Source organism: Fulmarus glacialis, unplaced genomic scaffold, assembly GCF_000690835.1.
Source record: "Fulmarus glacialis isolate BGI_N327 unplaced genomic scaffold, ASM69083v1 scaffold27330, whole genome shotgun sequence".
NCBI classification, from domain to species: Eukaryota; Metazoa; Chordata; class Aves; order Procellariiformes; family Procellariidae; genus Fulmarus; species Fulmarus glacialis.
The window spans coordinates 348-12,417 of NW_009188713.1; the positions used below are offsets into that span (position 1 = coordinate 348).

The 12,070-nt window shown below is 42.5% G+C and overlaps 2 protein-coding genes across 3 annotated transcripts; one reads left to right on the forward strand and one right to left on the reverse strand.

The window, feature by feature from the left end:
- The first annotated feature begins 548 nt into the window (after positions 1–548).
- On the forward strand, positions 549–2,045 carry TAX1BP3 (Tax1 (human T-cell leukemia virus type I) binding protein 3). Its single transcript, XM_009579699.1, has 4 exons — positions 549–596; positions 970–1,089; positions 1,419–1,496; positions 1,728–2,045. The coding sequence occupies exons 1-4, from the start codon at positions 549–551 to the stop codon at positions 1,863–1,865; spliced, it is 384 nt and encodes a 127-aa protein (XP_009577994.1). The 3' UTR covers positions 1,866–2,045.
- A 2,172-nt stretch (positions 2,046–4,217) lies between these two features.
- Positions 4,218–11,517, reverse strand: CTNS (cystinosin, lysosomal cystine transporter). 2 transcript variants are annotated; one of them, XM_009579629.1, is made up of 10 exons: positions 11,454–11,517; positions 10,270–10,348; positions 8,968–9,052; positions 8,772–8,875; positions 7,669–7,800; positions 6,798–6,897; positions 6,584–6,703; positions 5,335–5,505; positions 5,002–5,119; positions 4,218–4,640 (listed from the first exon to the last, which is right to left on the reverse strand). In XM_009579629.1, the coding sequence occupies exons 1-10, from the start codon at positions 11,515–11,517 to the stop codon at positions 4,510–4,512; spliced, it is 1,104 nt and encodes a 367-aa protein (XP_009577924.1). In that variant the 3' UTR covers positions 4,218–4,509. The 2 variants fall into 2 exon arrangements, with proteins under 2 accessions (XP_009577924.1, XP_009577916.1); XM_009579621.1 differs by having other exon boundaries at positions 10,270–10,350; positions 11,420–11,517.
- Positions 11,518–12,070: the final 553 nt, after the last annotated feature.

Below are 12,070 nucleotides of genomic sequence, written 5' to 3' on the forward strand. Positions count from 1 at the left end.
CCTAGGCGGGGTTTAAGAAGTAGAGCTTGTAAAGTATATCAGTTACCTTAACCAAGTGCAAGCAAGGGTCTCTGGTGTTTCTTCCACTAGTGAGAATGCTGAATTTAATCGTGCTTGGGGTTAACCCAGCGAAGTATGCTGCACCGCTCCCAGCTGAGTAAGAGCAGACAGCCCTGAGGATATGGAAGCTGTCCTGGTGCGACCACGCAGTCTGTGTCCCAGTGAGAGCCTTGAGCCCTCTGGGTCAAACAGGGCTGTTTGAGAAGAACCTTATTGTTTCAGTTAAGATCGTGGCTTTTTATCTTGGCTCAAGAATTGCACAAGCTGGCATTTATACAGTATTTAGATAATAAGTAAAGCTTGTCAGATGCCTGCAAGGAACCTGTCTCTGGATTATAAAAGTGTGTTGATAAGTTATCCTGAAAAAGAACCATCCTAATAATAGATTGTTATTTCCACTGATAAGGCTAGGCAGGAACACAAGGCACGTGGATAAAGAGCAAGATGACTCTAGCTATAAGTGACTGCTAGTTATCAAGACATGACTCATGTTTGAAGAGACCTGCCCTGTTTTGCCCTTGTATCTCCGGGCAGTGGTAAGGCACTGCCTAGTTGAGGAGCTTGGCTGTATCAGCCAAGCGAGCGCCCTTGGGATGAGCTTGCAGATGGCTTCCTGTCCTGCTATCTTGTGGTAAGGCTGAGAACAGTTCAGAGCCAATTGTTGTCAACACCAAGGTTGCATGTGACTGACAGCAAATGCCACATGATAGTTCCGTGCTGCCAAGGGGTTTTAGAGCTGTCTGCCTACAATGTGTAAGCTTACCAAGCTGTGATGTAGCCTGCTCTAGTAGGTTTACAGTATCTCTGTGAAAGAGTCTAACTGGGTCTTAAGTATCTGTGTCTGAAACACACTTGAGACTTCTTCCAGTGATCACAATACTCAGCTATTTTATCTTTTTCTCTTTTCAGCAAAGAATTGAAATACATAAGCTTCGTCAAGGTGACAATTTGATTCTGGGATTCAGCATTGGAGGTGGCATTGATCAGGATCCTACTCAGAATCCTTTCTCTGAAGACAAGACCGACAAGGTCAGATGCTCTTTGTTTCCTGTAGCAACTGTCTCTGCAAAAGGCTGAGCATATCCAACTCACCCAGCAAGCTCTGCTCACTTACATCTGTATTCTGTCCTCTCACATAGTTGACTAGGAAGGTTACTCTGTTGCCACGTTATCATTTGCAGACTAAGCTTGTTTAATGCTAGCTCTCCACCTTTTCTATTTTCCAACATTGCACAAACCTGTTTTGAACTAGAATTCCGTAATATACCACAAATTATTTTTTGCACTGTCAGTAGAATGGCTCTTGAGTATCTAATGCTCCCATATTTAGTAAATTAACACTTTTTTTTTCCCCCCAGGGTATCTATGTAACAAGGGTGACAGAAGGAGGCCCAGCAGAAGTTGCAGGACTTCAGATTGGAGATAAGATCATGCAGGTAAACACCAAGATAAGACAAGTACTAGTGTAGTACTAAGTGCACACTACAGAGAAGTTTCTGCTGGGAAAAATACTGTCTTCAGGGTACTTTCCAGGACAGTTTGTGAGGCTTATAAACAAACTGAGCTGTGGCATAAGCATATCTACTACATAGTTCCTATAGAACACTCATAGGACACCTGTGAGTCCATGCACCTGCCTCATTTTATATTGTGGGGTTTTTTCCTAGGTGAATGGCTGGGATATGACAATGGTGACCCACGACCAAGCTAGGAAGAGGCTGACAAAAAGGAATGAAGAAGTCGTACGGCTGCTGGTGACCAGGCAATCTCTGCAGAAGGCTGTGCAACAATCCATGATGTCCTAATCAATCATCAAGTTGGGGAAGGGCTGGGGCGGGAGATATATAGACTGATATCAAGCAAGGAAGCAAATACTAGACCTGAACAGGTTGCCTGGAAGGATGCATGTTCCTAACTGTGGTAAACACTATTTTTTTTTTCCTTCCTCTGGTGTAACTGGCAGTAGTGAAACTCTAGTCCCCTCAGCAGAGTGCTTCTCTAAAGTCTTCCCTGCAGGTACATGGTAAGACTTTATTGTAGTCGTGGCTTTCAGGAGGACAGGACAAACCCTACTTATCTAAGGAAGCAACTGGAAAAGGCCTAACATTGACAGGATTCTTTTGTAGCACAAAAGCTTCCTACTTTAAGAGGATATGTGGTTTCTGCTATGGAAGATAAGAGGGTTTGCTGTGCTTAAGCTTTTAGAAGCGAGCTGTCCTGTCCCCCCATGCTATCAAATTAAAATGCCAGAATTGAGTTGCACACTGCTGTGGGGAGGAGCACTGTACTAATCCCACGTTGTGTGCTAGCTAGACAGAGTATGCTGAAGGGTTTGGGGCATTACGGTTTACTGCAAAGATTCCCTATACAAAGCAGCCTCTTCAGACAAGAAGCAAACAAGAAACAACTAAGTAACACAGAAGTGTTCAATTAATGCCTATGAAGAACACTAGAAGTTCATAGACACTACAGTTCAACTTCACTGTCAGAGTAAAACCTTAATTCTCCTTGTTCCCAAGTAATTTGTAACATTGAATGAATTAAGTTTAAATGAAAGGAATATGGAGCAGGAAAGCAAACACTGTTGCTGAACTTACCAAAAGAGCTCCTTGTAGCTGTAGAGTCTTCAGTTCTTCATTCCACTTCTATCAGACTTGAAATGGGAGGGATGGATTTTGGTCTGCCTTCTAGAAGACTTTGCTTAAATCACTGATTTATTGGATAGAAGAAATGAATATGCCAGTGATTTGTAAAAGTGCCTCTTGACCAAATTTAAACTTCTGGTAAGATACTAAGTTGTTTAAATCAACATGCCACAGGATTTAAGATTCTTGCTGCAACACTAAATTAATTATCTAGCATCCTAGTGGTTTGTTAACCAGATGGCTTTACAATTATCCAAAAACTGGAGTTCTTAATCCCCTTCAGTTGATTTATACATATCTATACTTTCTTTAACCAGTCTTCAGGTAAGCTGTTGTAAATAGAACATGAGGAGGTGGCAGACTAACTTATTCAGTACATTACTGCTGTGCCATGTACGTATGTTGTGATTAATGCATCTCAGACTGTTCTGTACGCACCAGCAGATGCCTATTTACCATTTTTTATATCTATGGAATTACTACAATACTGCTTTTGAATTTTGTAACTTAAGAATTCAGTGGCAAATTTTAAGGCTTCCAAGTTGAAGTTATTTTTGTTACTATAAATATACACTGCTATTTGTACTGCTATTCTACTTGATTTTACACACAATAAAACAAAGTTGGATTTCCTGAGCTGTTTCTCCTTACATTTAAGAATGCCACATCACTTGAATGCCTCCAGCTGATACCTCTTTTCTGGCTTTGATTGTGGACTACATCAACACAATGCATTCTGAGGTCAGTAAGGTCTGACTTCACTGGCATTTGCAGTCACACCTCACCTGGTCTCTAGCAGGGGGGAGAAGGGGTTCTAGTTTTCCTTAGGTTGACACCTAGTAAGACATATTAGCTTTTGAGCATTCAAGTATTGTTCAAGTACAAATGCATGGATTCCCTTCTAGTTCTTTTAAAGGGTATAATGCTTACCTTCAAGTAACTCAAGACCTTGTTTTCTACCTAGAGCATACCATGTATAGTTAGAAAGTTGCCCAGGAATAAAAACATATGTTTAAACTTTAATCATGGGGCTGTTAATTAACATGATCCACTTAGAAATAATCTCTTTGATAAATCTTTACCATCCCCCATTTAGGATTCAAGGCATGTCAGTAGAACTGAGCAAAATGAAGTTAGTGCACTAGAAGTATTCAGATAAATCTGAGCACTTGTCTTGGCACCTTTGAAAGAGCTTTCAGTGAAATAAGAATACAGTTTCTGCTGCTTCTCAGTATTTTTTTTTAATAAAGAGTTCAGCTCCTAACACTTGTGTATTTGCTACCAACCTCATTATTCTTTTATGTACCACTACAGCTGTTGACAGCCAACCTGAGTGATGTTCTACTGTGATCTATCTCTGAGGAGTCAGCAGCAGCACTTAGACCCACAGACAGTCTTCAGTCATTACATTAAAATATTAAGTGGTTGCTTAAACACAGTCTCAGATTTTTGGAAGCCAGAACTCTGCTCTTTGTGCTTCACTTCCAATCAGAAAGACATCACTCTGGTCTTTCTCTTTCCTGTTGTTAATGGAAAAAGAGCCACATGTTGCTTGGACAGCTCACGCTAATCTGTCTTTGCAGCTTCAACAGGCATGAATCTTCCATTTGCAAGTGGTGGCTAGATAGCTTGCTGTCCTTTAAGGCATCTGGCAATCAGCATTTGGCAAGGCAACAGCTTGTATTCCATACCAGAGAGGATCAAACAGAATCAGTATTTCTGGTAATTGGCAGTAGGAATCTTGAAAGCCCTTAGCCAGGGTAGGGGCAAGTTCCAGTTAAAGTTTTTGTCTTCATGAGTGATGTTATTCACAAGGTTCATACCCTCGTCTCCTATAAAGGCAGTAGTGCTGGACCATAAAAACAACATCAAAGATGATGGAGAAGACACCCAGGCCAAACTTGGTTGGATCTCCAAAGATTAACTTCCACTGATCTGTCAAACACAAAATTAGAGAGTTAAGACTAACTCCTCAAGTGTAGTTTTGTCTCAAGGTCATGCCATACATAATAGAGAAGTTCACATGGACTGCTTAGACACACCTTAAGACCAACTGTAGTGTACATCTTATGCAAAGTTAATTAATTAACTGTTCCTGTGGTTTCTTCAGAATGGCTATTTCATTTTCAATCTTGAAGGAATATGAACAGATTCTTTATTCTTAGTATAAGAACAGCTACCCATACTATAGCACAAACATCATTCTCCCAAGATAACCTACTGGTTTTTATCTGCTTTGTAGCAGGATTCTCCCACCGCATTAAGAAAGGCCCCACCACCTCAGTTCCAGCCTTACCATTGTTGTATGACTGCAAAAACATCTGGAGAAGGCTGAAGCTGCCACCAGTGAAGTCTAGTAATACATTTCCAATACTCCATCCCTCAGTACTCTTCCGACGGAAATTCATGTATGCCTGAGAGTGTAACAAGAAGTCGGTCAGCGCATGTCATGTACAGAAGGCTTCTTAAATGTTAATCTCAGAAATGCTTGTATAACTATACTATTTTTGTCACTAAAAGACTTAATAAATAATCATTGCTGGTTTAGTCTAGTTAGACTTTCAAGAGCAGACACTACAGGCTTAGGGTGACAGGAATATAGTATAAAAGCAGAAAAGTTCAGGTTTACCTGTGGAAAATATTTTATCAGTGTGACTGCTAACTTAATGTAAGAGAAGCAGAATAAGAACTGTAGCCACGTCATTTCCTCAGCTGCAGCAAGAAACAGTGTTGTAAATGTGAATATCCATGCGAGTGCCAGTAGTCCAACAACAACTTTGGATACTTTCTGACTTGCTCTCTGAAACAGAAATGCAGATACACTTAGACTGACCTAGGTCATACATCCCCAGACACACTGTAAGACATAGAATACGCTCAGGACTATGCAAGGTTACAGATCAGACCTATTGTTGTACCAGTTACGCTCATACCACAAGAGAATTTTAAGATTAAATGAGTGCTACAGCAACCAGCTGTAGGTTTGCAAGAGCTTATGAGCAATCATTTGGAACACATCCATGAGCAAGTGGGAAACAATATTGTAGCAGTATTCTTGAGTATTTATGATGCCTATTATCAGTGCCACAGCTGTTACAATCTCCTGACTTCAGTCTGATGGTATCAAGAGTTCCTATATATGCAAAAAGCTGTTAATGCCATTATGGTAAAAGATTCATGGCTGCCTTCTAATTCTTCACTAGAAAAGACTATTGCACCTAGCAGTGGTGACAAATGGGCTCTTACAGTTTTAAGTTTAGCATCACCAAAGGAAGCACCCCAAGAGAGAAACAGTTACCATCTAGAGAAAATTGGCCGTTCAGATCAGAGGCTTTTACAGTGGGAATTAAATAGAGACCCACCTGACTATAACAATCAGTCTCACCTGGAAAGGGTGGGAATTATAAAAGGGCCTTTGCAGCTGTTTTAGAAGAAAAAGAGGTTGAGAAAATCAGAAAGTTTTAATTGCAGGGAATCCCTGAGGACCTGTCCTAGCTTGAAGAATGCTCCGAGTAGTGAGGAAACAGCAAAGCACATACCAGCATTTGTACTGCGTAGAGCTGTAATCTATGTGCTGGCTAGAGATCTGTTTGGGAACTTCATGAACTTGGCTGTTTGCCTTAGCTATTTTGAGTCCCTAAGGAGTTTACTTATAAGCTCAGAACATCCATGAGGCTGAAGTAGCCAAGCTTACTGGAGTTGCTACTAGTTCAGGAAAGATAAAGGCAGCTGGATTGTGAAGCCTGACTTCTAGAAAGGCCAATGGAAGTGCAACGACGAGGACTTTGGAGCCCAAAAGGAGAGGACGGTGAGTGGTGAGGTGTCCGGCAGAGGGAGCTCTGCCAGAGCTGACAGGCCAGCCCAGCATTGAGACTTACCTCGTAGATGCAGCACTGAATTACGGTGAGGAGGGTTAGAGCTACTGCGTGGAGACTGAAGAAAACATCATTGATAGCCACAGGGTTCACCCCACTGGGATAACTGACTAAGAATTCCTCCTAAATGTAAGAGAAACCAAAACCAGCCAAATGCCTTAACTCCCTTCTGTAGATACCCACACCCCGGCAAGTATTAAGAGATAATTATGTTTACCTTAATCAAGGGAATCCAGAAAAGTCCAACATTAAACACACTGTATGCTATAAAGCCAGTAAGGTTTAATGCTATAAAGTCAAAGCTTAGTCCAACCACACTAGAGAATGGAAAAACAAACAAACAAAAAGTATGAGAAATACGCATCAGAGCATTACAGGCAGTTCCAGGGACAACTTGACCCTAGAATGTACTGAGTTATAGGCAATTTTTTTATGTAAGCCAAAGCTGCAGGCATTGTCACAACATGATGCTGTGAGTTCATCAGGAAGCAAGGCAAAATATCGCTCATATGCCGTGCACTGGTACTCAAAACAGCTCTCACTGATAAGGTTGCGTCCCTGCTGTTCAACTTCACCCCTCCATGAGCTCAGCTAGTCTGATAAAACCATTCCAGCCTGAATCCATAGAAGTAGTAGTGCATCTTTGCCAAAACAAATGCTTCAGTTTTCATATGTAATAATGTTTCTACTTACAGTCACTTAGTTTAAGGGGAGCTGGCCTAATGATTACACTCAAGGAGCTGTCTGATAAACAAGGTGAGTAATCTTTGAAGGTGGTCACCACAATTGGCTTGGCTGGATGATTTACAACATGACACCAAAGGGAATGGGGAAGTCTCCTCTATCACAAATTAGTATTGGACGCCAAACCTTAGGATCAAGTGTCTGTAGGATGCACTTAGTTTTCTCTGACCTGCATGACCAGCCCCTCACTGGGGCTGCATTTATTCAGGCCCTATCTTTGCCTTGCTTTTTTCCCCAGCCTTTTCATGCATAATTCACGATAACCCAGATGGATGTAACTGAAGCTAGGAACATGATTTGTGAAGTGCTTGAGTGACTTGCAAACACATCTTAAGTCTCTTTACCTTTTTCGTCGCCAGTTCTCAAAGAGTTGAGGATAAAAGGAGATAGACCAGGCGAGGAAATAGATCCAGCCAATCACCTCATCAGCGTATCTCACTATGATGCTATGAATCACTTGAAATTGGATCCTAGGTCTGATGGTTAATGCAAACAGAATTAGTTAATTTGTCTGTTCACACTTTTTTTAAAGAGATTTTGCCTTGGTCTGCTTTGAGAGAGAAAACAGAGTCCAGGTGTTGAGACAAGACAATAAAGATTCAGAGTTGGTTTCAGCTGAGTTGCTCCCCTTTTCTTTTGTGTCCTTGTTAGGTTTAGGACATCTCCCACTCCTACCATCAACCTACCCTTTCCTTCTCGCTTCACTCAAAAAAAATTCAAAAAGGTACCTATGGCTTCCACTCTCTTAGCACGAGGTCTGTTATGTAAGAGCAGAGTTTCACTTTTCACGCTCTGCCAGCAAAGCCTCATGATCACGCCTGTCCTGTTGAGCACTTCATATGCTTACCTCTGCATTTGTTTTGAGTCTTAAAAGCAGAAGCTAAAATGAGGAAGTAAAACAGGAGTATCCTGTTGTTCAGTAGCATCTGGGCAACAAGCAAATACAATCCAGTTTTCTCCATCTTGCTAGACTGTTTTCCTATTAGAGCGGACTGGCATCTGTGAAAAGAGAGCTCCCCTAACTAGAAAGCAAAACACCTACACCTCACGATAGTGATGTGGGTGCACAGCTGCATCAGGCTATTAGCACTCCAGAACGAGTTCTGCACAGTAAGAATAGTATCCCACTGGACATTTACAACCAAATGCTTCCTGGATCAGAAATGCTGACTGTAGTTTTGATACATTTGGGAGGGGTTATTTAAACCAGACTAAGGAGCCATGAGAACTCACAGTCATCTAGTAATGAAATCTAAGATACCAAGACTATCACTCTGCTTCCATACCCTGTATTTATCTGAATACCTTGGGGATTGCTGGAGGGTCACCACATCTCAACTACATACCACCCACGTCCTATTAACTATTTAACTATAAGGAGGGAAAAGTTACCCCAAAGTTTAGGAAGCTGTAGGATAGTAAGTGGAACTAAAAACCAGTTTCTCACCCAGTTAAGTTGGAATTAATGGTATAAAGATAAACTGTTACTTGTCCAACATCATCTGCTTTCACTTGGAAGTCTGCTTTAGTGTGACCTGCAGGCAATTGTACCTGCAAGGCAAAGTGGAGGGAAGAAAGAGGAGAGTTGCACCACACTAGCGGTAGGCTTTTGCATAAGGTCAGAAGTCTGTTCTGTCACTTACTTCATCAGGCAGTTCAACAATGGTGCTGTGTTTTGATGAGTGTGTAATATTAAGAGTTATCACCAGTGTCTCATTTAATGGAGCCCTGTGAAGGCAGAAAAAACAAGTTAGACTGGTGCCTCAGTTCACAAAGATTGCTTCAGGGCTGTGGGAGAGTACCTGCTAAACCCTCACAGCTGTTGCAAACATAATCAACAGTCCATACACAACAGTACCTACCTAGTACTCAGAGGAACACCATCACCAAAGTATGTTAGCATTGTACTATTTCTTTCACCTGAACTAGTGATGGGCACTAGACAGTTATATGGCCACATTTTACCTCCCTCTTCTCCACACAAGTGGCAGAGCAAAGTCATTGCCACCAGAATCCTACCATTGTGCTTGTTAACCTTTTGCTGGTAAAGAGGGGCAGAAATAATGGACATGTACTTGGGGTAATGAAGGGCAGAAATTATAGCAGTGCGGTAAGACAAAACAAAAAACCCTTAAATAAAAACGCTCCAAGTGACATAGTCCTGCACAGCTTTCCCAGAGAACTCCACTGAGAGTTTGCCTAGGAGGTTTAATTGCACAGCAGTACTTAAAATATCGTAAGGTTCAAATGCCTGTACTTGTCCATGAACAAGATTACAGTACCACATCAAAGTTCTAGACTGTTTTGCTATTTTCCTTTTTATCACAATTCTTACATGTTCAACTGACTGTTCTCTTTACTCAAACTTTGAGATCCCAAAGGGGAGGGGTGCGTGTGTTTAACAATCCTTTCCTGGGAAGAGGCTGACATAGCAAAAACATGTGTAAACAATGCACTGTATCAAACAATGAGACTAAGGCACATCATCCCCCACTCTGGAACAGCTGTATTTCTTTGCTCAAATTGGCGAGTTCTGTTTGCTTGGTAAAGTTTTTTTGGTGATCCTTCTAGGAAATGCAAGTTTCTCTTAAGCATCAATTTTTAGAAATGGAGGAACTGTAAGTTCACTTATGGAAGACAGTTCAGTAAGCTAATATAGGGCTGACAGTATAAAACATCTTTTCCTGCTCAACTTCCCATACAAATGGCATGGGATATTGTCAGAGGCCAACGACACAAGGCCGTGTGTGAAAATGCTGCACTATCTTAGTCCATCTTGGTACTAAGCGAAGTAATAGTCTAGAAGTGGCCAGTCACACCAATGAGATTCACTCTGTATGAACAATTAACCGACTGTGCAGGAAAGTCTTAAGTATATAGCCAAGTCCTACCCACTTGCTGTCCCCCGTTCCAAAGACAAAGTAAAGATGCAATCATGATTTTACCTCAGAGAGATAGTGACGTTTGTTGAACTTCCACTTTCTAATGAAACCACTTCAGGGACAGACAATACAATGACTCCATCTGGGGGGCGGAAAAACAAACAAACAACCAAAACAACCAAAAAAAACATTACTATGAATGATGAATAGCTCCTTCAGAAGAACTACCTACTTTCTTTTGTGATATAGACATTTTGTCCATTGGTACCTGCAGTGTCAGATTAATAAAATTAGTACACATGATAAACAGCAAAGGGAGTACAGCTTATTTCAACACGACTAAACAACTTGAAAGGAGAAGTAAATAACTGTCACTTCAACATGTTACAAGGAAGCAATTTAAATATTTGAAGTGCAACAAAAATTCATGCCGGGAGAAGGCTATAGGATACTTCAAACCCAGGCTAATTGTTTCTTGATGTGATCCTAGTAACTTAGGAGTCATAAATGCCCAAAATTTAGTTTAAAATTGCTTCTTGAGTCAAAAATTCAAACCAGGTACCCAGATGTTCAAGAGCATATGCATTTACTATCTTAACACTTCAGGAATCACAAGCACCTTACTATAGTGCTCTGAAATATTGCTGTTAAGGGGTATACTTTACAACAACCCAGCTATGTTGTACCGAGAGGCTGAGATTCCAAGTGCCAATACAATTGATATCAAAACCATAAGCTGGTCACGTGTCAACAATTTTGACATTTGGAATCCAAGTCCATTTTATTCACTGTATGTTTAAAAGACACAAGAGACAAGAGGAGGAACAAAGAGCTATATAAAAGTAAGATCAGAAATGGAGAGAGACAGGTTGCCTGCATGCTTTTTTTCTTATTGCCATATATTACACAGTGATCTTCAGAAGTTATTTAAATGCTTGAGAGCTCCCCAGTTCCTCACTGACTGCACCACAGACAGTATATAAACTGTTTCTGCAGAGGTCGAGTTTGGAGCACAAGTCAAGTGCTCCATCACATCAGCGCCTCAGTGTAGCACCGTCTGTATATGAGCACACCAAGTCAAAGGTAACGGGTGAAAGAAGATCTGATGGGAACCATGGCACAGGTCTTCCCAGAGAGGCATGTGATGGGGATACTGCAGAGCAGCCCTCTTCCACCTCTTACCAATTCAGACCTGGCCCCTGCCTGGGAGGCCCTGTGGGCCCAAGCTGGCATGGCCAAACACTCACCGCCAGGCCCCAGCAGCACAAGCCAGAGGTACAGCAGAGTGGGGAGCAGGTATTGCATCCTCATGGTGGAAGAACTGCAGGAAAAGTGGGGAGAAGGCTTTGCTCAGGACCCACACGTTTTGAGGGGGCACCAGCCCATCCCCTCAGTTGGCAGCTCCCTGCGAATAGCTCCTTGCCCAGCACCATGGCCCCCGGCCTTGGCCGGCTGAGGGACCCTCAGCACCCCCGAAAGGGCATCGGTCTTTCAGTCCCTCTGTCTGCCTAAACTCCCCCGGGGACATCTTTCCCTCACAGCTTATCCCTCTCCCGCCATGCAGCGCTACCACCCCCGAGGGATTCCGCCCCCCCACCCCCACGGAACTACAAATCTCAGCAGCCACCGCGCCTCCACCAGCTTTCCCACCCCTGGCAGCGCGGCGCACGCTGGGACTTGTAGTCTCCGCCGTCCTCCCTTCAGGAGGCACGGTGAAGCGGGGCCATCCCACGCGTTAGGATGCGCTAATCTTGAGGAAACAGTGCTGAGGAGAGGGCACCTTCCTCCTTCCCGCACCACAGCCCCGTCCCGCACAGCCTCGGCTCTTCCCTTTTCAGCTTCTCCCGTGAGGCGGGCGGCTATC